Source organism: Triturus cristatus, chromosome 7, assembly GCF_964204655.1.
Source record: "Triturus cristatus chromosome 7, aTriCri1.1, whole genome shotgun sequence".
In the NCBI taxonomy this organism is placed as follows: Eukaryota; Metazoa; Chordata; class Amphibia; order Caudata; family Salamandridae; genus Triturus; species Triturus cristatus.
The window spans coordinates 1,472,402,554-1,472,426,924 of NC_140590.1; the positions used below are offsets into that span (position 1 = coordinate 1,472,402,554).

Below are 24,371 nucleotides of genomic sequence, written 5' to 3' on the forward strand. Positions count from 1 at the left end.
CAGCTGTAGGGATAACATGAAGGTCATAAAATCTATTTGTGGGACAATCATCATCTTGATCCATTCCGTGTGGCCCCACCATGACATAAATTTAGCCGACCAAGCTGATAGTAAGGTATGTCAGCTAGTCTCGTCATATTGGTAGAGCTTGCGCAGTGACAGCGGTTTGAGCTCTCTCATGGCTATATGTGATGTAAATGCAAAATGTAGAAGCAGTTGATTATTATAGTTTAGAATAAAGAATACATTGCCTGCATACATAAAAGCTTCTAGGAGAGTGGGACAGTCAACCTTGCTAGATTGGAAGAGAGTAACAACAATTCCTGTGCAGTAATAAGTGAGATACCAATGGTACAGAATCCAATTTAGGATAGTTTTAGGATATTCTCCCTGGGAGTCTGGGAGAGGACACTAAGACACTGTGCCCTAGAAGTGAAGTACAGTGCACTAAACTGAGTGACCTAAAACTGAAGCACATGATATCAAACTAGAAGATGACAAGGTGTTTTATTGATGAAGGCACTCATTGTATGAAAACAAGATTTGTCTAAAACGCAATACACACACACATACATATTATACACTGACGGGACTACTTAACTATCTATTGTGTGGATGTGCACACTGTGCAAGAGCAGAATATCAGCACTCACAGTCAGGTAAACCAATGGCTGAAGTGAGATGATGCATGCTATAAGCTATGGTGGGCGGAAGCACAATGTGAATGAAACTAGAGCAGACCAATCTTGGGTACTGCAAGACTTAAAAGTGTGCTCTCTCATAAGTCCATTGACCGATGGTCTTGTTTTTGATAACAGTGGCTCTTGGATTCACTACACAAACTGTGGTTGGCATACTCTGAGTTTTAAATGTTAATTAATACTGCAATACATAGCACCCATTACAGAAAATAAAAACAATAACATTACTGAGAGGAGTAAACTCTAAACAGCAATTCACCCTGAAATATGGCATGCATAACAGACTGCAGCTGTTTAAAGAATAAGTGATTAATTTGTAAAACAAAAGTAAGTTAAGAACAAAGATTTTTTAGGAGCCCCCCCCCCCCCCCCCCCGCCCGCACTGCTGAATGTCACGGCTGGTGAACACCAAGGCTGACTAGCTCCCTCACCCTTACCCTCTGCTTACCTTACCCTGTACTCCATCCCTCTTTATCTCATTCTAACAGGTTGATTTTCATTTCTGGTCCTCGCTTTGTCAGTTTTCCTATTTTTCATCTTCTACTTTCTCACTTTTATGCCTTTCTCTCTCGTGCTCTGTGTCAAAGTCTGATGAAAAAAAATATGTCCTGTTTCCCAAAACTAAGTACCAGTGCCGACCAACTGAACCACCGGCACAAATCAAGTACTGGCCACGATTGTTATTAAACCATGCTATTTGTTTGCAGATGGAAAATACGTCCGATAAATGTTTTCCGACAAGTGTTATTTCAGGGGCAGTAATCCAAACCCCAGCATTTATCCGTTATACAACTCCCACTAGGACTACGCACTGGCGTGACCTCATCTTTGTAGCATAGCAATTTCTAACCTACTCTATACTGGACAGATTGTGGACTCTGAACGGCCCAATGACAGAACTAAGTTGGAAATTCATAAACAAACCGAGAGGGACAATCCAATCTGTGCTAGTGATTTCAAAGCTGAAGAAATATTCACAAAACTGGCCTCTAAGCAAAGCATGCACCTTTCTCCTCACAGCACCAATACCAGCTGTTCACCTGGGCGGAGGCAAGCTCACATTAACCCAAGCCTCAGATCACTGGCCCTGAAGGTGCATTGGAATATGGCCCTAACACTGCAATTGTTTCGAGACTGATGAAGACCACCTTACCTGGATGAGAGTCACTCCCTAAGCTGTGGTGTGTGGGGTCCAGGGTGGGCTCCACCGCTTCTTCCAGACCCTGTGGCATAAAAGAAGGAAAGTGACTCAAACATGGGGTTACACTCTACGTGAGAGGTTGGGCAGTGCGGCGCCACAACAAAGCATCACGAGTAGAACAACGAAATACCAACCATAAGTTTAACTACAAAGACAGTACATAATAATGGTGAGAAAGCACATTTTGGAACCATTATGGCATTCAACAAAGATGGTTCTTCGTAAAATCAGCCAGGTGCTTCTACAATCCAAATTCTGGACTATTACACATACTTTTTAACTGTCATACAAATACCAAGAATATCGTGTAGGTAATTATTAAGTCACTTATTAAATACCATTGATTTTGTGCCCATAACTTAAAAGGATTTTGGATAACCATGTAAAGGGAGATGTGTTTGCTAGGAAATAAGAGTCAATAACTAATAAACCAAGGAAGTCTGGTGGTCTGCACATTCATGGAATTGTGCTCCCAAATGTTTTCACCCTTAAGTTGATTATGTGCCAGGGGTGATTTTGCAACACAGGTTGCTGATAACCAGATGTGAGATCATGCTGGTGTCTACCTGATAACCTCTCACTACTGCGTTCTCTCTGTTATGAGTAAAAACCCACAGCTGCATCTTCTAGAATGCAAAAGGGGGCATTGATGTAGGAGGTACAGAAAGCGGCAGGTTTGACAAGGACATGGCAGAAACAGTCTCTGAGCACGTCTGCGTTAGCGTTTGTTAACACGTTAAAGTAACCACCTTTTAAAGTTTCCAGTGCCTTTGTTTATATTGCCCTAAGCGGTTCCTTGTTGACTCTTATTTCCTTGAAAACAATTAGGGAGGGTCCAAGGGACTATTTAAAGACCAAACAACAGACTCAATCCCCTATTCAATAACTAATAAACCAAGGAAGTCTGGTGGTCTGCACATTCAAGAGAGACAAATAGAAAACATGCAAAAGGCAGGAAAGAAGCTTTAAAGTGCTGTTCGACTATGAAGGATTTCCATCAACAACCAGTGATTGGTCAGTATCATCATCTGGATATCCATCCTTCCCACCACTATAAACCTCTCCAATAAGGGGTGTTCCATGTGGTGTAGGTGTCAACCAGATCACCTGAATGTAACCCGGGAAGGGGAAAAAAAGAAGACAGCAAAGATCACTGGTTTAGTCAAAAAATGTATCAGAAATGATATATGAAAGGTGCAGTGCAGAAACGTGAAAATTTAAAAAAAGGATTTAGAGGAAAAAAGGGGAATTTTATTCAAGATATTCCTACTAATCCTTTGAATACAAATTGGTGCAAAAACAGCTTTTAACAAATAGGCTGTGTGTCAATACGGTCGACATGTTTCAGCCTTCTTGACCCAATGGTCAAATGGCTTTCTTCAGGACCTTATAACATACTTGTATTGCTACTGCAACAATAAATGTGACAAAAAAGAAGTGCATAAAATACAACCTTCGTGGTGTATAACTCTTCGTGCGATCAGTATATATGAATTACCTGTACACAAAGGTTAACCTGAGTCAGCACCGGGTGAGGTGAGGCTTACTCCTCGTGCTAATCAGGTAAGCGCTTGGAGATATGTTATTGGTCTTGTCCAATATACACTATCAAATCAAGAGAGTGAATGATTAAACTTGCAGTTGTGTTTCCTTTTTGTGTACAGGTAATTCATATATACTGATCGCACGAAGAGTTATACACCACGAAGGTTGTATTTTATGCACTTATTTTTTGTCACATTTATTGTTGCAGTAGTAATACAAGTATGTTATAAGGTCCTGAAGAAAGCCATTTGACCATTGGGTCAAGAAGTCTGAAACATGTCGACCGTATTGACACAGCCTATTTGTTAAAAGCTGTTCTTGCACCAATTTTTATTCAAAGGATTAGTAGGAATATCTTGAATAAAATTCCCCTTTTTTCCTCTAAATCCTTTTTTTAAATTTTCACGTTTCTGCACTGCACCTTTCATATATCATTTCTGATACATTTTTTGACTAAACCAGTGATCTTTGCGGTCTTCTTTTTTTCCCCTTCCCGGCTTACATTCAGGTGATCTGGTTGACACCTACACCACATGGAACACCTCTTATTGGAGAGGTTTATAGTGGTGGGAAGGATGGATATCCAGATGATGATACTGACCAATCACTGGTTGTAGATGGAAATCCTTCATAGTCGAACAGCACTTTAAAGCTTCTTTCCTGCCTTTTGCATGTTTTCTATTTGTCTCTCTTGAATGTGCAGACCACCAGACTTCCTTGGTTTATTAGTTATTGAATAGGGGATTGAGTCTGTTGTTTGGTCTTTAAATAGTCCCTTGGACCCTCCCTAATTGTTTTCAAGGAAATAAGAGTCAACAAGGAACCGCTTAGGGCAATATAAACAAAGGCACTGGAAACTTTAAAAGGTGGTTACTTTAACGTGCTAACAAAGGCTAACACAGACATGCTCAGAGACTGTTTCTGCCATGTCCTTGTCAAACCTGCCGCTTTCTGTACCTCCTACATCAATGCCCCCTTTTGCATTCTAGAAGATGCAGCTGTGGGTTTTTACTCATAACCGAGAGAACGCAGTAGTGAGAGGTTATCAGGTAGACACCAGCATGATCTCACATCTGGTTATCAGCAACCTGTGTTGCAAAACCACCACTGGCACATAATCAACTTAAGGGTGAAAACATTTGGGAGCACAATTCCATATAGGCGAACAAAAATAGACTTTTGGGTGAAAAACCAATGACAGGAGCAAAATCTCAGTTGGTGCCATGTGAGGAGGACTAAGGCGGTATCAAATGACAATTGTCAATGACAATTTCTTCCACCAATAGCAGAAGGACGGACCCAAACAAACCAAAGGCTGAGGAAGGTTATTGGAAAGCCCCTCTCTGTGAATGTATTTGGTGTTGCTGGCAAAAACTGTGGTAAAATATGGAGTATGGAAATGGTTTTAAGAGCCCTAACCACTATGGTAGGAATAACGCATTGACAGGCAAAGTCTCCCTTTGTGCAAAATCAACAGGAATGTGAAAACACTTGCAGGAGCAAAAAACACACTAAGATGCAAAAACAACGTCGAAGAGGCCTTTTCTTGGCAGTGGCGAACATACACAAGTAGCAACAGATACATTCTGCAGACACATCTTAAGGATTTTGGGATCACTGGGCCAAATTTAATTTGGGGTCCCCTGTTTGGAACAGCTTTAAATATTTGATCCAATTACATCTCTTTCATTCCCTCTTTGGCCATGTCACGGACAGTGCGCAGGCACACTGCCCCAATTTTTAAAATCAGTTTCCATCTTATATTCAGGAACTGTAATGAGGGTTTTAAATAGTGTAATTCAGCAGTAGCTCACTAATGTTAATGCAAATAATCTCTGTGATGCTTTAAATGGGCCGGTACTGAGTACCGGCACTTTTTTTATTTTGATAGGGAGAGTACCGGCACCTCAAGGGAAATGTAATACTTTTATTTGGAGAGTAACGACACTTCTCAGAAACAAGCAGGTACTCTGTTACAGAGTACCTGCACTTCTATTTTTCCATTTCAAGCACTGGTGATGCCCCTCCCATTTCTCATATGTGAGGTCCTGTTTCGATCTAAAAGAAACTTTTTATGGGTGCTGCATGTTGGTGAAACACTCACACAACATTTCCCTGCAAAACGGCAGTAATAAACTCCCACAGATTACATGCATTAAAAATACATTAAAGGAAAACGGTATTTATAACTATCTTCGTTTAAGAATCGTTCTAGGGCATCTGCGGTTTTGGAACATAGTCTTTGTTCAAGGGCCACAATCACAACTGCTGAGACAGGTGAAAGAAAGCTACGCAAGGGCTGTGAAAAGTAAGCATCGGTTTAAGCCACCATTGTTTCCATGTCAGACAGAGTGCTTTGTGATTATATGACACATTTTTGAAAATGTGTCCTTTCTACAGAGTCACCCGAGATGTTTGCCCGCTGTTGCTGAACCGGATGTTGTTGGCCATATAACTATGTGCATCTACCTCTGAGAAGCACAGATAAAGGGCTTGTGCTCTCCCTTTTAAACATGAGGGATTGGCATACACATGATCAGCACCTTTAATGTACTTATAAGTCCCTAATATATAGCACTATAGGTACCCAGGGCCTCAAGGGCATTATGAACCCCATTTGGCAGCTACAGCGGGGGTGGGGTTCTTTTATGGGCTTCTTCTGTCTGCAGCTCAGCAGACAAAGGCTCATCATTAATGCTGGAATACAGTGTCCATAGAAGAACAAGCAGGAGCAAATGCAATCCACAGCTTAGTAAAATAGAACAGGTTAAAAAAGAAGGAATATTTGAAGCAAGGGTGAAAAGATGGAAGTATGGATGAATGAGTGGGTGGATGAATGAGTATGTGGATGAATGAGTGGGTGAAAGGATGAGTGATAGGTGATGGACAGGTGAAAGGATGGCAAAGTAAAGGGATAGGTGGATGGATGAGTAAGTGAATGGAGAGGTGGATGGACAGGTGAAAGGATGGTAGAGTAAAGGGATGGATAGGAGGATGGCCAGGTGAAAGGATTGGAGAGTAAAGGGATGGGAAGGTAAAAGGATGACAGAGTAAAGGGATGGATGGATGAGTGGGTGAAAAGATGAGTGGATGGATGGCAAAGTGGATGGACGGATGGATGGTTGGAAGGGTGGACGGATGCCAGAGTGGATGGATAGCTCAATGGCAGAGTGGATGGGTGGCAGAGTTGATGAGTGGATGGGTGGCAGAGTTGATAAATGGATGAAGGCAGAGTGGATGGATGGCAGAGTAAATGCATTGATGGATGAATGCCTGAATGGAAGGATGGTAGAGTGGATATGCGGATGGATGGCAGAGTGGATTGATCAATGGGTGGCAGAGGGAGGGAGGGATGGATGGCAGAGTGAATGGATGGACAAATGGCAGATTGGATGGATAGATGGGTGAATAGATGGATGGAATGGGGAAGATTGAATGATAATGTAAAAATAAAAAACAGTTGATAGCAGGTAGATTGAAGGGTGAAAGAATGAATGGATATATACATGGATGGAAGAGACAAAGAATGTTGTTCTAGGGAGGGTCTGGCTTGCTTGCTTAGTTTAGTTGCATTAGTGTTTAGTTCAAGGTGTGGGCTAATTTAATTTTCTGGCTACTCCCTTGCAGGGTCTGTAAAATAAATGTTACCACTGGGCAGTAGCGCTACTAGGCCAACCACCAACGTAGCACCGTACAAAATGCTGCAGGCCAGCCATTGGAGATTAAGAGTGCAGTTTAAAACTGCCATTACGACCTGGCAAAAAAAACCTTGTTAATCCTAAACCTTCATTTTTAATACCTTCACGTCATGCCTAACAGAGGCTTCTAAAGGCTCATAGGGCAGGGTACATGATATTTAAAAAGTAGGACATGTGTATTTAATTTTTTTTGTGCCCTGGCAGTGAAAAATCTCCTAAATTGTTTTCCACTGTGACAAGGCTGGCCTCCCGTAGACTAACACTGGTTTACCCTATTACATTTAATAAGTGTTACATTCAGTTTGGGAGTAGCAAGAGAAATAGTTCAAGGACTCTTTTTAATAGTAATTCAAACCCCAATTTATTGGTAAAGTTGGATATTATATTACTATTTTGGAAATTACAGTTTTAGAAAGTTGTTACTTTCCTACCTAACCTAAAAGGTTTTAATGCCAGTCTCACCTGGCCCTTAATGGCCCTTCTGGGTTGCATGTGTATTGCTTCCACACAGTGGACAAAGGATCTTGGATGTGGGTGGTTTTTCCATTCCTTTGGCAGGATGGCCTGGGGGCTCTGCCTATGATGTGATTAAATCTCTTCTGTAACAAGCAGATGCAGTTAACACCTAGGCCCACCACTTGTTTGTCCATCTAGCCAGTCAGGGTCCCTTCACAGTGGGCCCCTTTTTCACATTATAGTGACAAGTAGGCTGGTGGTTTCCATATAATACTCGGGACACACTTCAAAGGACGAGAACAGCATACCTAAACAGCTTTTGTATATTCACTGACTGGCTACTGAAATGCCGGCTTTTGCTCTTGTACAAGAACTGCTACAAACCGGATTTAGGTTTTAATTCTGGGAGGACACTAGGATTATCGTAATACTATTTACACAACCCAAGCCCTCAGAGCCACATTTAGAGTTAGCAAATATGTCTGCCATCTTGAAAATTCCCAAAGAGGTTAGGGTTAGCCTTGGCAACCTCTGCCTCCAGTGGTTAGGAAGTATGTAGGGGTCCTTGCCACTCACTAGTTTGTACCAGGCATAAATGTGGCACCTCCAGGCACCGACTTCTGAACATGCTCTGTACCTGAGAAGAACAGGAGTGCTGACCTTCTGTCTGTAACCTGAACAGAGCCCTGAAAACTGGACATGCTCTCCCTCTTGTATCCAGGGCAAAGAAGTGGACTCACGGGTCATAAGGCTGGCCTCCTGTTAAGCTACAGGGACACAACTAGCTGCAAGAGGCCTTTTCCTGCACCTGCCCAGGTGACCAGTGACAACAGATCCTTGAGTGTGGCCTCTATCTGATATCCTGTGAGTCTCTAAGTGCCATCTTGAGGTCCTGGTTGCTTTAGATGTGTACTCCTGTGTTGGATGATTGAGACTTAAGTGACTAAAGTCAAAAAGTAAAATTTGACCAGGACAAACCTGGTTAGTGTATCTGAATTTCAATCCCTCGCGGTCACCATCAAATTGTGTCTGGGCCCTGTTTTATCACCACCAGTGACTATCATTTGACCTTTGTACTTTGTGGTGCTATTTTTACTTTAACCTTTAAAAATGCATTACTCTGGTTCCTCTTAAGGAATTTTTGTAATTTTGGTGTCATTTTATAAAATTTTACTGTATTTTTGTAATCCATTTTGGGATTTTTATTGCTTTGCATTTCATTACAGTTTTAGTACTGCATAAATACTTTACACATTAGTTCTAAATGAAGCTATCAGAAAGTCAAGCACAGGTTTATTTAGTGACTTATTAGTGACTTTTAAGGTTCACTCTGGCAAGGACAATGATTATTATTTGAGGTAGGTCCTCAACCCCCTTAATATTCCGAATGTCCCACACACATTTTCATTTGTACCTGCCATGCACCTACAATCATTGGTCGGTTATTTATGGCTATAATGCTGGTTGCTTTTGCTACATTATTATGATCAAATAGAACAGTAAGTTGCCTTTGTTTTATGTATTACGATAGTGAGCTTTTATTTCATATATTCATATAATACATGGGATTCTACAATCCCTGTATAAATGCCGTCTCTTATTTCTTTATAAATCGGTGAATAGTGACACACTGTCGTTAATTATAAATAAAAGACATCAGAACTCGACTTTTATAACTTATTAAGTTGAGTTCTGATGTCACAATGTCTGCTGCCAGATCCAGCAGCGAGGTAAAAGGCAGGTCAGGTAAAAGAGCATAAGTTAAGCAGCTGTTTAAAGCAATGAAAACAGAAAGTTGCGTTTCTTTCTTCTGCCCTGTTTTAATATCTTACAACGACAAGCCGAGAGAATATGTTTATTTTTTGCACTCCTTAGATCAAGAAAAGCTAGAATCTTTCTACATGTTTCTACATATTCCGAGATACTGCAGCTTTTTATTTTAAAAACTGGCTTCAGCTGAACTGTTTCTAATATCCAACAAGTTTTTGTTGTGTTTAATTTTGCACTAGAGGTTTAATTTGTATTCTTCATGCAAATATGCTCGCTCTTTCATATGAAAGAGCTACACAACATAGTTTTAAGTGGTTTGTGTGAAAGGAAATGGTGTGGCCATGTATTATACGGGATAAAGTACCCCTGAGCATACAGGATAAGGATATTGCAAGTCACCTTGGAGTTCCATAACTTTATAAAGGAACTCAGCCTTCAGCCTCGTTCCTCTATATGGTTAAGGAACTCCTCAGCGACTTGCATTATCCTTATAATGTACAGTAAGGGTATTTTATCATTTATATAATGCATAGAGTCCTAACTTAGGCATTTTGGCTTCCTGCATGGATCTTTATAGAAAGGGCTAAGATTTTCCATTCTTTCACACACTACTTGACTAATCACTAGACAATGCCCTAATATAGCCTGGCATTGAAGTACAAATACATGGTCTTCACGTCCCTCAGGCAGAGAGGTGCATTTTGAATTCCACTGCGATGAACACTGGCCCATAGCAAGTTGGGCTCTTTCAGAGACAGACTGGCCTGTGGGCACGGTGCACGCTCTTGTCTGAACAGGTATGCAATAACGTATTGGACCTCTAGCGATGGTAGACTTTTAGGTTCTAATTTTATTTAGGAAAGACTCAGTAGGAAGATAAATTATACAAAACACATGCTGCCTCTGTACATATGTTTGTTATCATCACAGTTATTGTTATTTTTGCTATTATATGTTTGTAAATATACTGAACTAGTCTGGCTTCTAATAAAAACGTCTAACAATCCTAGTCCAGTTCTCTTGTGAGGAGGGCCCAATAAATCATATGTGATCTCAGGCAGCTAATGCTGGTTGCTCATGTGCATCCCTTCCAGGTATTTTTGAGAGGTTTATGGGTCACCTCTCAGTATTCTCTGGTCTAAATGGCAAATTGGCATACTTGCACTGCCTGGGGGCTAAGGGATCTCTGCGGGGTGTGACTAGAAGTGGCCTGGTATGCAACAAGAGAGCAGTGAAAAAAGTTCTTCTCTTTTTTCATCCCAAAAGTCTCAGAACTCACAGGTTTATCATGTATATACGTGTGGCACGACTACGGAAGCTTTCAATAGACTGTGGCCCCTAGTCTGCAAGCCCATGTGGGATGTACCAATATTGTCTCTTGGTCTGTCTTACAACTTCAGTATTGCTAGAAGCCATTGTGGGTATGGGTGTGCCCATGGTATGCCGAGTAGTGTGGCCCTCTATGGCAAGGACTTGGCTCTCTGGGAATCAAAAGTATAGGCCAGCCCTTTTCCTTATCTCAGCTGGTTTAAAAGATGCAAAATATGACAACAAAATAAAAGCAGCTGTAGGCATCAGATTTACTTCAGCATACCGAGAAATATGGCCTTGACACAGTCAACCGTCCCATGGAAATGTAATGGAAAAAAGCAGAAACGCTCTTACCATACAGGCATCCCTTCCAAACACATCCCGGACGTCGCGCACGGGCTGCTTGATCTTCTTCCGCATGGAGCGCGAGTACGTGTCCAGCCTGCGCTGTACGGCCGCCGCCTGGGTCTTGGTCAGCGTAGACAGCAGAAGGTAGTTTTCAGCGTCTGCGGTGTGATCCGTGAGCAAGATGGACAAGCCGGCATCTTGGAGCCAATCCTCCTCGATCTCTCCCTCTGGAGTACAAAGTCAAAAAGGACGTTAAGGACAGAGGGAAGACGTATCAGCGACAAAATGCAAGCAAGAAGATCAAGCATTGGCAACCCCAAAATGTCTCCTCTTTATGACCTAGAGGCTTTGTCAATGCATTCAGGTGATGATCTACAGTGGTGTGCTTTTTATTCAACGTTGTACAATATCAGCAAAAAATAAACGTGAAGAAAAAAGGTGACGCAATGACTAGACAGTGCTGACAGTCATGTCAGAATGCATGCACATGCCAGCAGAATGACGCAGGCACCGTTGGATTAATTTCTTTTTTACCGTTCTAAGATGGGGTGCACCAATTGGATCAATAAATAAAAGTAGTATGATTTTTTTAGTACAAAAAGGCTAAAAAAAAAAATGCAAAGGGATTTCAGGGCTAAGGGAATAAGGGGAGAGAGAATGGAGGAGTGGGTGAAGGGGAGGAGGGAAAAAGCATCGCACAAGGGAGAGAGCAATACCGGGCACACGTGGAGAGAACATCGAGTGTGGTGGACAAAAGAACATGGGGTGGGATGCAAATGAAGGTAACAGCAACATGGAGAGTGTGAGAAAAGCAGAGGAGGGTGAGGAACAAACAGAACGTGAGAGGGGTGAGAGTTGAGTAAAAGAGAGACCATCACAGAGCGCAGGGTGGGCCTATGGGACACGCACACTGGAGAGACAGAGCTGGAAAACAAATGTAATCTCATGGCTTGCTTAGCTGAAAAAGAAAAAACGGTTTCTTAAAAGTGAGCAGTGAAAGATAGAAATCAGCCATTTGGAGAGATAGTAAGGGGATTACATTACGTTCCTTGGGAGGGATAAGCACATGATGGACAGGGAAAGCCATTGAATAAGAAGCATGCAAACGAAAGACAAAGCCAAGCAATGGCAATCACCGGGTGGGCAGTAAACCCCTGCGAGTTCTCGGTAACCCCACAACATGGATTTTGCACTCAGTTTGTGCAGTTTGGTAGGGCAGATCTAATAACCAATAGACTAGCACATTACTTTGCAACCCAGAAAACCCTAGCTAGCTTACACACGGATATACCCACCACTCTGCATCTATGGTAGGCTGCCCTATGGTAATAAATTGCTTATGGCCAAAGGTTAGTGTGGTCAGTAAGGTTTGTGCTTTTACTTTGTATTCAGCATATACAGGGACTGATTTAGAGTGACTCCGTTCGCCAGGGTGGCAGAGGACACTATGCCTGCCACCCTGGCAGACGCCAAATTTAGAGATCACCTTGGGTCAGCAGCGATCCTTGTACCTTGATAGGTATGACTGTCATTGAGGTTCCTGTCAAGCAGTGCTTAATTGTCAACACCGGTGTTAGTGACTGTCCACCACATGGTGGTGCTGTCTGAGATGTGAACAAGAACCATGTTTATTAAGTCAAATGGCATTGGAAATTAATAATACCAGCCTCTCACGCCGTTATTATAGCTGTGTGTGGCCACAAATAGTCGGAGTTGTCACAGCTGTAGGAGTGCGACGGTTAGGTGTTGGTACTATCACGGCAGTGCTGGCACGGTCAATGTATGGTGCAAGCTGCAGTCACCTTCCGAGAAGGGCCGCAACACTTAATTTTTTACAAATTAAGCACTGCTGTCAAGGTACAAAAAGTTCGGAGGGTGACCATCATAGATTTTGACAGCCATTCCCTAAACTTTTTTTAAAACTTTTCTGTCTTTCAAAAACAAACGCCCAAAGTGGGAGCTTGCTGTTGAAAAACAAAAGCAAATGGATCCCACACCCTGAGAGTTTACTACTAGGATGTGGGGGTCCTAAATTCTAGGTTTTCCTCAGCGGTGACAGATGGGAAAAAACATCAGACCGTCCACTGTAAACAGAGGGAGCGGTGTGATGGCTTTACTCTGACAGCCAGTACTCCATCAGAGGTAGCTTTCCATCACTGGAGCCAACAGGGGATCAGTCGACGGAAATCCGATGGTTTACCAGTTTCTAAATGAGGTAGGTGAACCTTCACTTTGGTGGTCTGGATACTTTGTCATTTTTGGGATAGAGTACCCTTTCAGTCACACGTTGAACAGCAGCGGCTCCTGGGGGGAGTGCTGCTGGGTGGTGACGCAGGGCGGGGGGTAGTAAACTCCGGAATACGGCTTAACGGAGGTAAGTAAACAAACAAAATGAATCTTGTTGCGCACGCTGCTTCGCATTTGGCGTCAGTAAACAGTACATAATGTCTTGTACTCCAGACCTAGACTCTCGCCACACTTGCAAACATTTTGAATTTGTCAAGACAGGCTTAATTCAGGACCCAGTTCCTCATATTTTTCCATATTTTCACTGTATTTTGAAGAATTCCTCATCGAATGATTTTGTCTTAGTTCGAGGGTCTAGAAAGAAAATTCACGGGTAACAAATGTTTTCCTGGTGGAAGTGAGACCTATCCATCTCCCACCCGAGAGACGCTCGTTTGTTTCACGCAAGTTGAACGCAGTCGAAGTAAGCTGGAATTTAGGAAGAACTTTCGTGGCTGGTTAGCAGAGGAATCCTTAACAGATAAACAGAGAGGCAGACGGAGAAGTAAAGAGGAATTTCTTTTGAGGGGAAAACAGGAGAGATTGTGCCAGGTTGACCCTGTGCTGATAGATGGAATTTCCAAGCTTCTGTGTGACACTACTATTCCTTTCCAAATCACGGGTACAAACAAAGAAACTGCGCTTGGGTTTCAATTTGTCTCAGCTGGAATTGACCCAGTGGTAAAAATCAGAGTTGTGCAGAGCAGCGTTGAACCCCCAGGCCAGATCCTTAGTTAGAAATGCATTAGAAATCCACATTTCGTCTTGTACTGCCTCCCTTCCCAACTAGAACCGCCTACAACAGCAGTGTTGCCACAACAGGAACTACCGCCATTTGGATGTACTGTACATCTATATTTAGGGGCACCACTAGTGTGCTGTGTTGTGCTCCTCTTACTGGTATGATTGGTCCATAAATGTATCTGCTGCTGTAGAAGAAAGGGGCGTCTGGAATCTGTGCAGACCTTAGGGCGTTATTGAATTATTTCCTGAATTGGACTTCAGTGATCTCTCTAAACACTATACACGTTTTTTTCCATGTAATCGGCCACTTCGGTGTGAAAAGGTCCTCTCACTTGCATCGCGGAGCAGGCATACGTGCTTCTACTTGCAATTCTAACCTTCGGCTACTATTTGGAAGGCAACAATGGCGGACGACGCTATCTGCACGGGTTGTTGCAGAGAAAGCTCGATTTCCAGGCGCTGTTGGAAATTAAGGAGAGTAGACGTAAAAGCAACAAAGACGGGTGATCGTTCTACTTCTAAGATCTCTGTGAGAGTTCCCTTTTCCCTTGGATCGTGCGAATTAGATTAGCCGGAGAATGCTGCCACCTTGTGGTGTAAACTGGTAATATTAATTTCCATTAAGTACAGGCATCAAAGGGAAAGAAAGGCTCTCATTGAGGTTGGGAGAGTCCGTTTCTCTTGGGTGGCTGGGGTTAGAGATCTATCACATTTATTGAGGTACTGAAGCACATTTAGAAAAAAAAAAACTTTATAAAGTGAAAAGGCGGCAGTAAGACGATGTGGTTGATTCGATGGAAACGTTATGAGGTCATGACTAGGGAACGGTGGGGTAAGGGCAATGTGGTCCCACTGCAGAATAGGATGAGGGACCCGCGAGTCTCCTATCTCACAGATTTTCATTTACCTTGGCCTGGATGGGAGCCGTCTGAAGCGTCGAGGGGCCCCTGAAGCAACGAAGCCCCACAACGCCACAGGGACGTGTGTTGCTCCCCTGGGTAAGTTAGAACAAAGATGGATATTTCATAACAAATTATTCAACTATACATCACTGAGCCAAAATAGACATTAATGGCTTGATTACTAGGTCGGTCTGTAAGCCTCCAAAAGCTCGGAGACTTACCGACCGATATAGTAGGTTTACATTCCGTCCGTCGAATCATAATGTTGACGGTAGTCGTGTAAACCAGACCGACTGGGTTTCGACGTGCTCAAAGAGCGCATCCGCCAGTCAGAAGCCACACATAATCCCCTAAGGATGGCGTTTCTGCCATCGGGATTATGATGTTGGTTTCCGACAGCCTTCCCATGTTGGCCTTTCTGACATGGAAAGGCTGTTGAGGAGCGACTTTGGGGGGCCCTAGTAGTACCCCATTCTCCCCTGGCCCTCTTAGGCCCTGGGGGACATCTAGGGTGCCCCCCTTCACATCCCTGCACCATGTGGCAGGAACCTTGGCACCATGAGGTGCCTGCCACACGGTGCAGGGATGTGCAAAAACTTCCATTTCACAATGAGAGCTTGTGCTGCGGCTGGTTTTGGACCGCTGCACAAGCTCCTATTGTAAAATGGAAGTTTGCGACCACACCATGTGCGGTCACATCCTGATTCGGTATGTAGAACCACTGACCTATGGTTGGGCGGTTACCTCACCATAATGGTGTCGGACATCGTAATGAGGGCCTAAGTGTTACAAGATACAAACACACGAGGAGGAGGTGGTGGTGAGGCAGTGCACGCGCGTGGGTTCATGAAATGAGCTTGAATGTGATCTTGGTCTACCTTGGTCCACAAAATGGAGTAGTTTTGCTGGAGCTTGATTGAAAGACATGGGTGTACATCTGGTGAGATGAAAGAGTTCAGATGCAAAGTCTTTTACCTTGTCCAATGAGGAGAAAGTGTAATGCTGGATGCCAAGCAGGATGCTACTACAACAATCAACATTATCAAATATAGTCCTCGCCAGAGTGTTAATGAATGAGGGATTTGGCTCTATGAAAGAGGAGTGGGGAGTTCGTTGAATCCATCTGATATATATATAGCTTGGTGTCTAACTGCAGTCGCAAATACAGAAATCCCCCTACAGCACAAGGCAATCAAACCAGAGAAGTTTTAAAGCATGGGCAATGTGTGCAATTGCCCAGGGTCCGCGCATTCGAAAGGCATCCCCGGGAACCAACTTGAACTCTCTTGCTTGCCTGCCTTTCTGTACCTCAGACTGGCTCCTTCTCTCTTCCCACCTCTCACTCCGATTATGTCTCGCTTTACTCAGTAAAAGACACACAATTGATGGACGGAACGCAGAACAAATCAAAACATTCACCCCCAGTCAAGCGATCTGGGTTAAATCCATCATTCTTTTGCTCACCATGCCACCCCAGTTTAGACCTGGCCATATGCATATCAGTCTTGACCCTGTGCCTCATGGGAACAGTCCAGCCCGAACTGCCAAGTCAGGTCCTCCCCGGTTTCGGGGTGATGACATTGTTCTGCATTCTGTCCATCAAAAGATCTTTTTGCATTTGTCACCCCGAGTGGGACGGGTATGCTCAGACGTGAGTCATGTGCTCTCCATGCCGCTGGAATCAAGCTATCCTGGCTGAAGAGGGGTGAAACCCCGAAACCGGTCCTAGGATGCTTGTTTCCAGTCCAGGGAGGACCTGGCCTGGCAGTTCGGGCTGGACTGTTCCCACTGGGCACAGGGTCAAGACTGATTTGCATATGGCTGGGTCCAAACTGGAATGGCATGGTGAGCAAAAAAACGATGGATTTAGGCCCAGATCTCTGTAATGGGGTGAATGTATGACATTGTTCTGCATTCTGTCCATCAATAGTTCTTTTCTCTTCACTCAGTGTCATTTTAAGGCATGACGGGCCCTTCGAGAGACACATTTCAATTGTTTCTGTGTAAACCAGTTTCTGTAACTTTGGTACCATTCGGGTCTGAAATAGTAGAAAATGGCTAATAAAATTCAGTTATTCCAAACAGTGGCCCCCAAAGCATGGCTTGATTGGGCCGCAAATAATCCACAGATGACGGAATTATCAGACAGTCACTGAGGCACCTAATGGATGGAATTGTACTTCTAACAGAAACCAGAAGGAGGCTTCTAGTCTAATGGTACAGAACAAGCAGAGAGAATATGGTCTCAATTTCAGAGGAGTGGACCACGAGGGAGAGTGAAGAACCCTCCACTCATACTGCTAATACAACAGTCTGTAAAATTCCAACCTGCAAATAGGTTAAAAAGAGGTCGAAGAGAACAAAATCGTGCCCGTCACCCACACAGAAGTGGGTTGGAAATCAGAGGAGATAATGTTAACAAGGGGTACCATAAGCATGGAGTGGATCAAGGATGAACCTTTGGGGACGCCTAAGATGCAAGTGGTGAGAGCAGGTTTTGGCAAGAGAGAGTGAAGGAGAAATTTCACAGGTGTAAAGAAAACTAACCCGGCTCTCAGCTGGGGGGTGATTAAGGGGGATCTGCAAGCCTGTGTCAAGAGGGCCGACTGTGTCAAATTAAGAGGAGAAAGAGGATGAAGTTAGAGTGGCGATTGCTATGGTGGTAAGAGGTGAGGACATTCAATATATGGGCTATGAAAGTCTCCAGGGAATGGAGTGCACAAAGTCCAAAGAGAAGAGAGTTCCTTTAGTTGGTGATAGTCAAATTGAGATATCCAGACGGGAGACTGGACAATATTTGAAGGGAGAGCATGGCTCTGCAGTGGCTTCTAAGCAGTGGTTTGACAACAGACAGTCTTAAGTATTGGGGATTGTGGACCCATAGGAGAAGGACAGAGTTGTTGAAAAGAGCAGCGAAAGAGGACAGGACTCTAGAGGAGATGTTAGAGATTTGGTGATTTGGTAACAAACTGAGAGAACACAGGAGGGATTGGCTGCCCACAGCATCATGACCAATTCAGAGGAATTATAGGAGTGTCGGTAGCGTGTTTTGCAGAATTCAAAGGGAGGCAGCCTACAATAGTGGGGTGGGTAGAATGAGGAATCAGTGATTAATGTGTGCTAGAGGGGGCAGGTGGTGTGCACCAGCCAAATTTATTATTATTGACCTTCAGATTGTGACCCAGACCAAGAGATTGAAAGGAAGACAAGAGGGAAACTGGATAAGGAGAAACATAAGAACACAGTGACACACACAATGTGTGTATGAAAAAGGCCTGCAAAGATGAGCTAAACTGTAAGTGTAGGGTGGTGGACGAAAGGGCCAGGCGGTGGTATCAAGAAAGGCCCTCTAGGTATTCAAAACCACGGCATTCAACTGCTCTGGTGTTAGGCTCTCAAGAATATGAGTGGGCCTCTAAAATAATGTATTGTTATTTATTATCATCATTATTTATTACAGATTAAGCAATGGTGTCTATAGGGTGGATAATGAAGAAAAGCCACTTGAAGGGCAGAGAGGGCTGAAGATGGTGAGATGTCTGGGAGGCATTTCAAAGCTAAAATTCTCAGGCTGAATTTTGCCTTTTTTTTTTTTTTTTAGACATTATTCCCCGTCAGTGAGAAAAGAGGTAGCCTGACAACCGAATACTGAAAAATGTATTCTTGCAATAATCTTTTTAATCAAACGACTCAAGGATCGTCAATACAAAGAAATTAATACTCACAGGAGTTAAGCAAAAAAAGGCCATTTGAAAGTGGCAAACTCTTACTGCAACTATAAAAGTACAATAAATTTAAAGTAACCTTACACTGATTCGGCAATCTATTCTTCAGAATCAATAAGTGAAAGATTGGTAACAAACTGATAAATTAACAAGTCAAACTTCCATGCCTGGTTCCTTCTGAATAGAGGAGAGGCATGCATTTTCAATAGCTCAGGACCCTATTAGTTGACAATAGGAACCAACTTTAGCTAGAGCATATGGGTTAACAGTATCTACAGTTCTAGGCTACACTGCAGGAGTGAATTTATATAGGCACTGCAACCCCATGCTCTGATAACAATGTAGCAAATATGGGGTCTATCGCACAAAGACCCTGATCGTAGCTCTATGGTTTGTAGTGCGCCACAAACAGCCTCGCGCCTTGTGCTTCGAGGACTCTTCAAATCCCTCGCACTTCAATGAGACTTTTCTCAATATGTCCCACCCCGCCCATCTCATTAATATTAATAAAACAGGAATCAACTAATGAAGCACTATTAAAATAAGAAAATTTAAGGATCGAGGACTACATCTAAAAATGTGCACAATGTGCATCCATTGTGGCACCTGTCCATTAAACAGACAGGGGTAATAACTATCTCAAACAGTGGCTTATTATGAATCTGGAATTGGGGCGTGCAAGAAGTAGTCTGTGTGACTGTCCAAATCAACCTATCTACCTACCTATCTACCTAGCTATCAACTTAAAATCATATAAATTATGTTGTGAGCAAAAGAGGTATTATTCTGTGTAATATCTGTATAGATAGATAGATAGATTCACTAAAAAACCAAAGGCTACAGGGACGTTATAGTTGGGTTCAGATTTTACACACAAAACGACACAAATTCAGCAGTTATAATTATCTCATGTAATTATAACTCGTGCCCTAAAGTAACTATAACTCGCACTCCCGCAATTCACAGTATTCTCATCAGTAATATCACTGCAAATGTTGCAGTGATATTATCAATGATGGAATAAAGATGTAATGAGTGATGTAATATGTGGGGTAATTACCAATCCATGATGAGGTGGCAAGTTATAGTTACCTCAGGGCACGAGTTATAGTTACTTACTGCTGAGTTTCTATGGTTTTGTGTGTGTAAAATCTGAACCCAACTATAACAAGCCTGTAACCTTTGTTTTTTGTGACTTTCTAAGGTTTTGTAAAGTCTATTTCCTACCTTTAAAGCCTCTGTAAAGTGTTTTTTTTCAGTGAATGTCTTCATTTTTGTAAAACTGTGACCTGGGAGTGAGTGGTTGTGTGTGTGTGTGTGTGTGTGTGTGTGTGTGTGTGTGTAAGTGGGTGTGTGAGTGTGTGATGGGTGTATCAGTGCCTGTGTGGGTCTGTGAGTGGCTGTATGGGTGTGTGAGTGGCTGTATGGGTGTGTGAGTGCATGTACGACTGGCTGTGTGGGTCTGTGAGTGGGTGTGTCAGTAGCTTTATGGGTCTCTGAGTGGGTGTGTGAGTGGCTGTCGATTTTTGAGTGGGTATGGATGTGGGTGTGGGTCTGTGAGTGCCTGTATGGGTGTGTGAGTGGATGTGTGAGTGGTTCCCTGGGTGGTTGTATGAGTGTCTGTATGGTATGTGGGTGGTTGTGTGGGTGTGAGAGTGAGTCTAGGAGTGGATATATTTTTTTATTGAGATCTAGATCCGTGCATCCTTACGCATGCAAAAAAAACATTTCTCCACAACTTCTTCCCCACAAGGGGGCCTTCACAGTCCCCACTATCAGTCCTATGGGGCAGGATACCCCTATCCTGACCCATTATATCCTATTTACAACTTTATCCGCCCCCCCACCCACCAAGAACCACGTCTCGATTGACAAAATGGTGGCTGCAACTTTTCCCCGAGATTACGGCCAGCCAATCACAGCATTGCTGTTAACATGTGGATCTGCAGATCCTCCAAGGTGGATCCGCATTTCTAGATATACATAGATCTTTTTTTCTTTATTAACTCCAATAGTACGGAAAAGATTTACACCAAGTTACCAAAAAGGACTCTTTCTGGACCAAAATCTAGGTTTCTGTCAACTTTTGTGTCATTCCGTTCAGCAGTTCAGGCTGTAGTCGTGTCTAAAATCCCTATTGGAAATTGCATGAGGAAAATGTGTTTTGGAACATCCCACTTTTTCCTCAAGCCCTGCTTGACCAATCACTCTGGCACTTCCCAGGCAGCAACTGAAGTAAGTGGCACACTAGTTTTGAAAATTTCATGAAGATCCGTCAAAAAGCGCCAAAGTTATTAGCAAAACAAAAAACGCTTTTCCTATGGAAACTAGGTCACATCTATAACTACCTACTGACAACTACCAGTAGGTTTTATATATATGCTCAGAGCAGAAAACAGCGTTTATAACGCTCTCATTACATCGCAAGACTATTTCAATGCGGTAGTTACAAACACCGCGCTGTTAGCACGCGATGCATTTACATTGCAAGTCATTACAATGACTTGCTGTAGGGGGCGCTGAGGTATTGGAAATGAATTCCAACAGCTTCCCTACTGTTGGGCAAACTGGAGTAGGAATAGTAAATAATACTATTCCTAAGTCCAGTGCCCCCCCTACAGCAAGTCGTTCCAATGACTTGCAATGTAAATGCATCGCGTACTAACATGTACATAGAAAAAAGAAGCAGCCGGGTCACAGAAGACTGCACCACCAAAGTCAGTCACTAGTAGTATGGAATATTGCCCACCTCAAACGTTCTGTTGCCTGTAGAACGTGAATAAATACTTGAAAACAAATTGGATGAGAGGCAATATAATAGCACAAATAGCTCAAATACAACACAGAACAGATCAAAAAAAGAGATGTATTATATCTTCCGTCTTTTATTGTTCTTGTTGTACTTCGTACAAAACAGTCAGCCAACGCGTTTCGCCCAAACACGGGCTTCTTCAGGGCAAAATTATTATGAGTGTAGGATATTTCTTTTGACGATCAGCAAACAGAAAAACGTCAAATCCGTCAAGCTGTATTAGATAGAGAAGCCTTTCCTTAATGAGTAACCAGTACTAAAATGCCAAGAAAGTAACGGATTGTAAAACCAATATAAGCAAGAAAAACATACCCAATGTGTAACGACAATGAGACACAACGACCTCAGAGACCCAAGAGTAAGCGATCTTTGTATGAGGTCTTAATCGAACGGTGGTATTAGCCACGTCCAAAATAGAGTATCCGGCACCGTCTCCGTACGTCGCGTCCCGTACCAAGACTGACAAGTAGTAAAAAAAAAAATAAAAAAAAATCGCGTACTAACAACGCAGTCGTAATGACCGTGTTGTGAAAGCACGCGATGTAATATATCGCATTGTAATGTATTCGTTCAGAGCAAAGAGTTATTCTTTGCAATTCACAATAATTTATGCCAGTCAGTCTGTGACCAAAAACACACTATTTTTTTATATTTTTTTTTATTGTTTATATGAAGTGACGATAATATGGACATTTAGTAAGAAATGTTCCATGTTCATAGCGAGGTCTAGTGTGCCATATAAGATGTTGGATAGCACATTTGTGAAAGGACAATTTAGAAAAAAATCTGCACGAAAACAAAATATCAGTGCAGGTTCACTGCCGTTTTTCAGAAGACAGATGTGCAGATGACTGCATCCAACAGCACTTGCTCATCAATAACCTAGATAAACCCCATTGCAAAACCAGAAGTAAAAGTAGCAGAAAAATCAATTCAGACCAAAATGGCATAAGAAGATGAGAGATCAGAGGTGAAGCCACAAATAAATAAGGGGCATTTTTGTTGTATTATTTTTACTACTGTTTGTGTGTATATGCCGTTATTTTTGTAATGCTGTGAAGTCACTTCCTCTCTGGAAAGCATTAGGAGCTGTGGCCTGGTTGTTCATATATGTCATCCTAGCCAGACAGCTGAGTGTGTACAAAGGCCTTTGAGTATGACCACAGGTGGCTGGGAATCTCAAGAAAAATGTCTAAACCACAAAAATGCTTCAAACCCAGAACCTGACCACACAGCTGTGAACTGGGATTCTAAAACCACAAAGACTCACCTTCTGGTTAACTATGAGTACCAGTAAACTGTTGGTTGGTAAATGCTGAATTTGTGCGTTTTAATGGTCAGATGCTATACCCGCTTAATATACGGATGGAAGATAATATATTTATTGTTGGAGAGGCAGGTAGTTGTCAAGTCCTTTCTATTTGTCACACATACTGTGAGCTCTGATCTGAGAGGTATATATAGATGTAACATCTGTGTTAAGTGTAGATGTTCACTCACCTACAGCCCTACCTCGGTGAGTATCAGCATGTGAGGGGGTGTTGACAGATCTCACTTCCTGTCCAGATAACTGTGTAAGCTCTAGTTGGCAAGTGCTATACAAACGTTAATTCATTTACACACAGAGCAGAGTCTGTTCTGGTCTATTAGAGATGTGTAACTGGAAATTCCTCCCCAAACAGCCCAGTGAAAACTCTGATTTGTGCGAGGTGTGTAAATACCACACCCTCCAATGAAAACACAGTCTGAGCTCTTGTCTGTGAGAGATGTGTAAATGGAACATTCTTTTCAGATAGCAGTCTATGGTCTGAACGGTTTGGTAATGGGACAAGTGTCAGTTTCTGTTCAGATATCAGCACGTGCTCTGATCTGTGAGGGATAGGTAAACATTACTTCCTCTAAGATATTGCAGAGCACCTGTGGTCAGGGACATAGCAATCAATTTGGTTCTCAAGCAACACGTTGCATTAAGGGTTTGACGAAGGCATGGAGTAAATGCTGGATTGTGGAGCAAAACAAACGGCAAGGTTTATACCTTTCAGAAAACTGGAAGTGGCAATGACTTACATCATCAGAATTACAGGCTATAAACATTCACAGAACGTCCAACTAGTAAGAGAATACAACCAAACAGCACAAGATGCAACTTTCCTCAAAGCCCACCTTCAGGAGTTTTAGGTTCCAGGGAGCTGCCATCCTCGGGGTCGGAGTCGCTGCTCTGGTTGATGTTCTCCACCTCGGTCCAGAAGTCGTCCATGGATAATGTGTCAAGAGGATCAGCACAAGAGCTCGAGCAGTCCGACGAAGGAGATTCCAGGGAGTTCCTACGAAGAGGCTGGTTCATTTTGCAAGGACAACGTCTGGGACAACAGGAGAGAGAAGACAAAGGGCGTCAAAGGAGACTTATTCAGCATCGCATTACCTGGCATTGGCAGGTCTCATATATATTGGTGTAATATTAGTAAAATAGAAGAAATTGTAAAATAGAAAATTGTGAAACAGACAAATGTACAAACCTCAATAGCAAATACTAAATCTTGAACAGATTCTGCCAAAAAAATTTCCTCTACCACACGGCTAGTACGGTGGAGGAAATTTAGCCAGTGGATTAGCTGCCACCATTAACATTTCCTCCAGAAATTGGTGGATTTTCCAATACCACAACACTCTACATCAGACAGCGGTTCTAAAACATTATTAAAAAGTGCTGTGATGGTGGTCATTTGGATAACAACCTCTTTCCACTTATTTCTGGTTTTGCTAATAAATATTCCTCAGCCAATGGAAGCGGTAAAAACTTTTAAAAAAATAAAATAAAAAAATTGCCTAACCAATTGCTGGCGCACACCAAAAAAAAAAAAAACACCAAAGT

At 42.7% G+C, this 24,371-nt stretch overlaps 1 protein-coding gene across 5 annotated transcripts in view; it reads right to left on the reverse strand.

Moving 5' to 3' along the window:
* Window positions 1-24,371, reverse strand: part of ARHGAP40 (Rho GTPase activating protein 40) — a 367,732-nt gene that overhangs the window by 42,267 nt on the left and 301,094 nt on the right. For all 5 annotated transcript variants that reach the window (XM_085619237.1, XM_085619238.1, XM_085619235.1 and 2 more), the window contains 3 exons: window positions 23,663-23,859; window positions 11,037-11,257; window positions 1,855-1,924 (listed from right to left, as the gene is read on the reverse strand). In XM_085619237.1, the coding sequence (XP_085475363.1) occupies window positions 1,855-1,924; window positions 11,037-11,257; window positions 23,663-23,843 (472 nt within the window). In that variant the 5' untranslated portion in view covers window positions 23,844-23,859. The remainder of the gene's footprint in view (window positions 1-1,854; window positions 1,925-11,036; window positions 11,258-23,662; window positions 23,860-24,371) is intronic.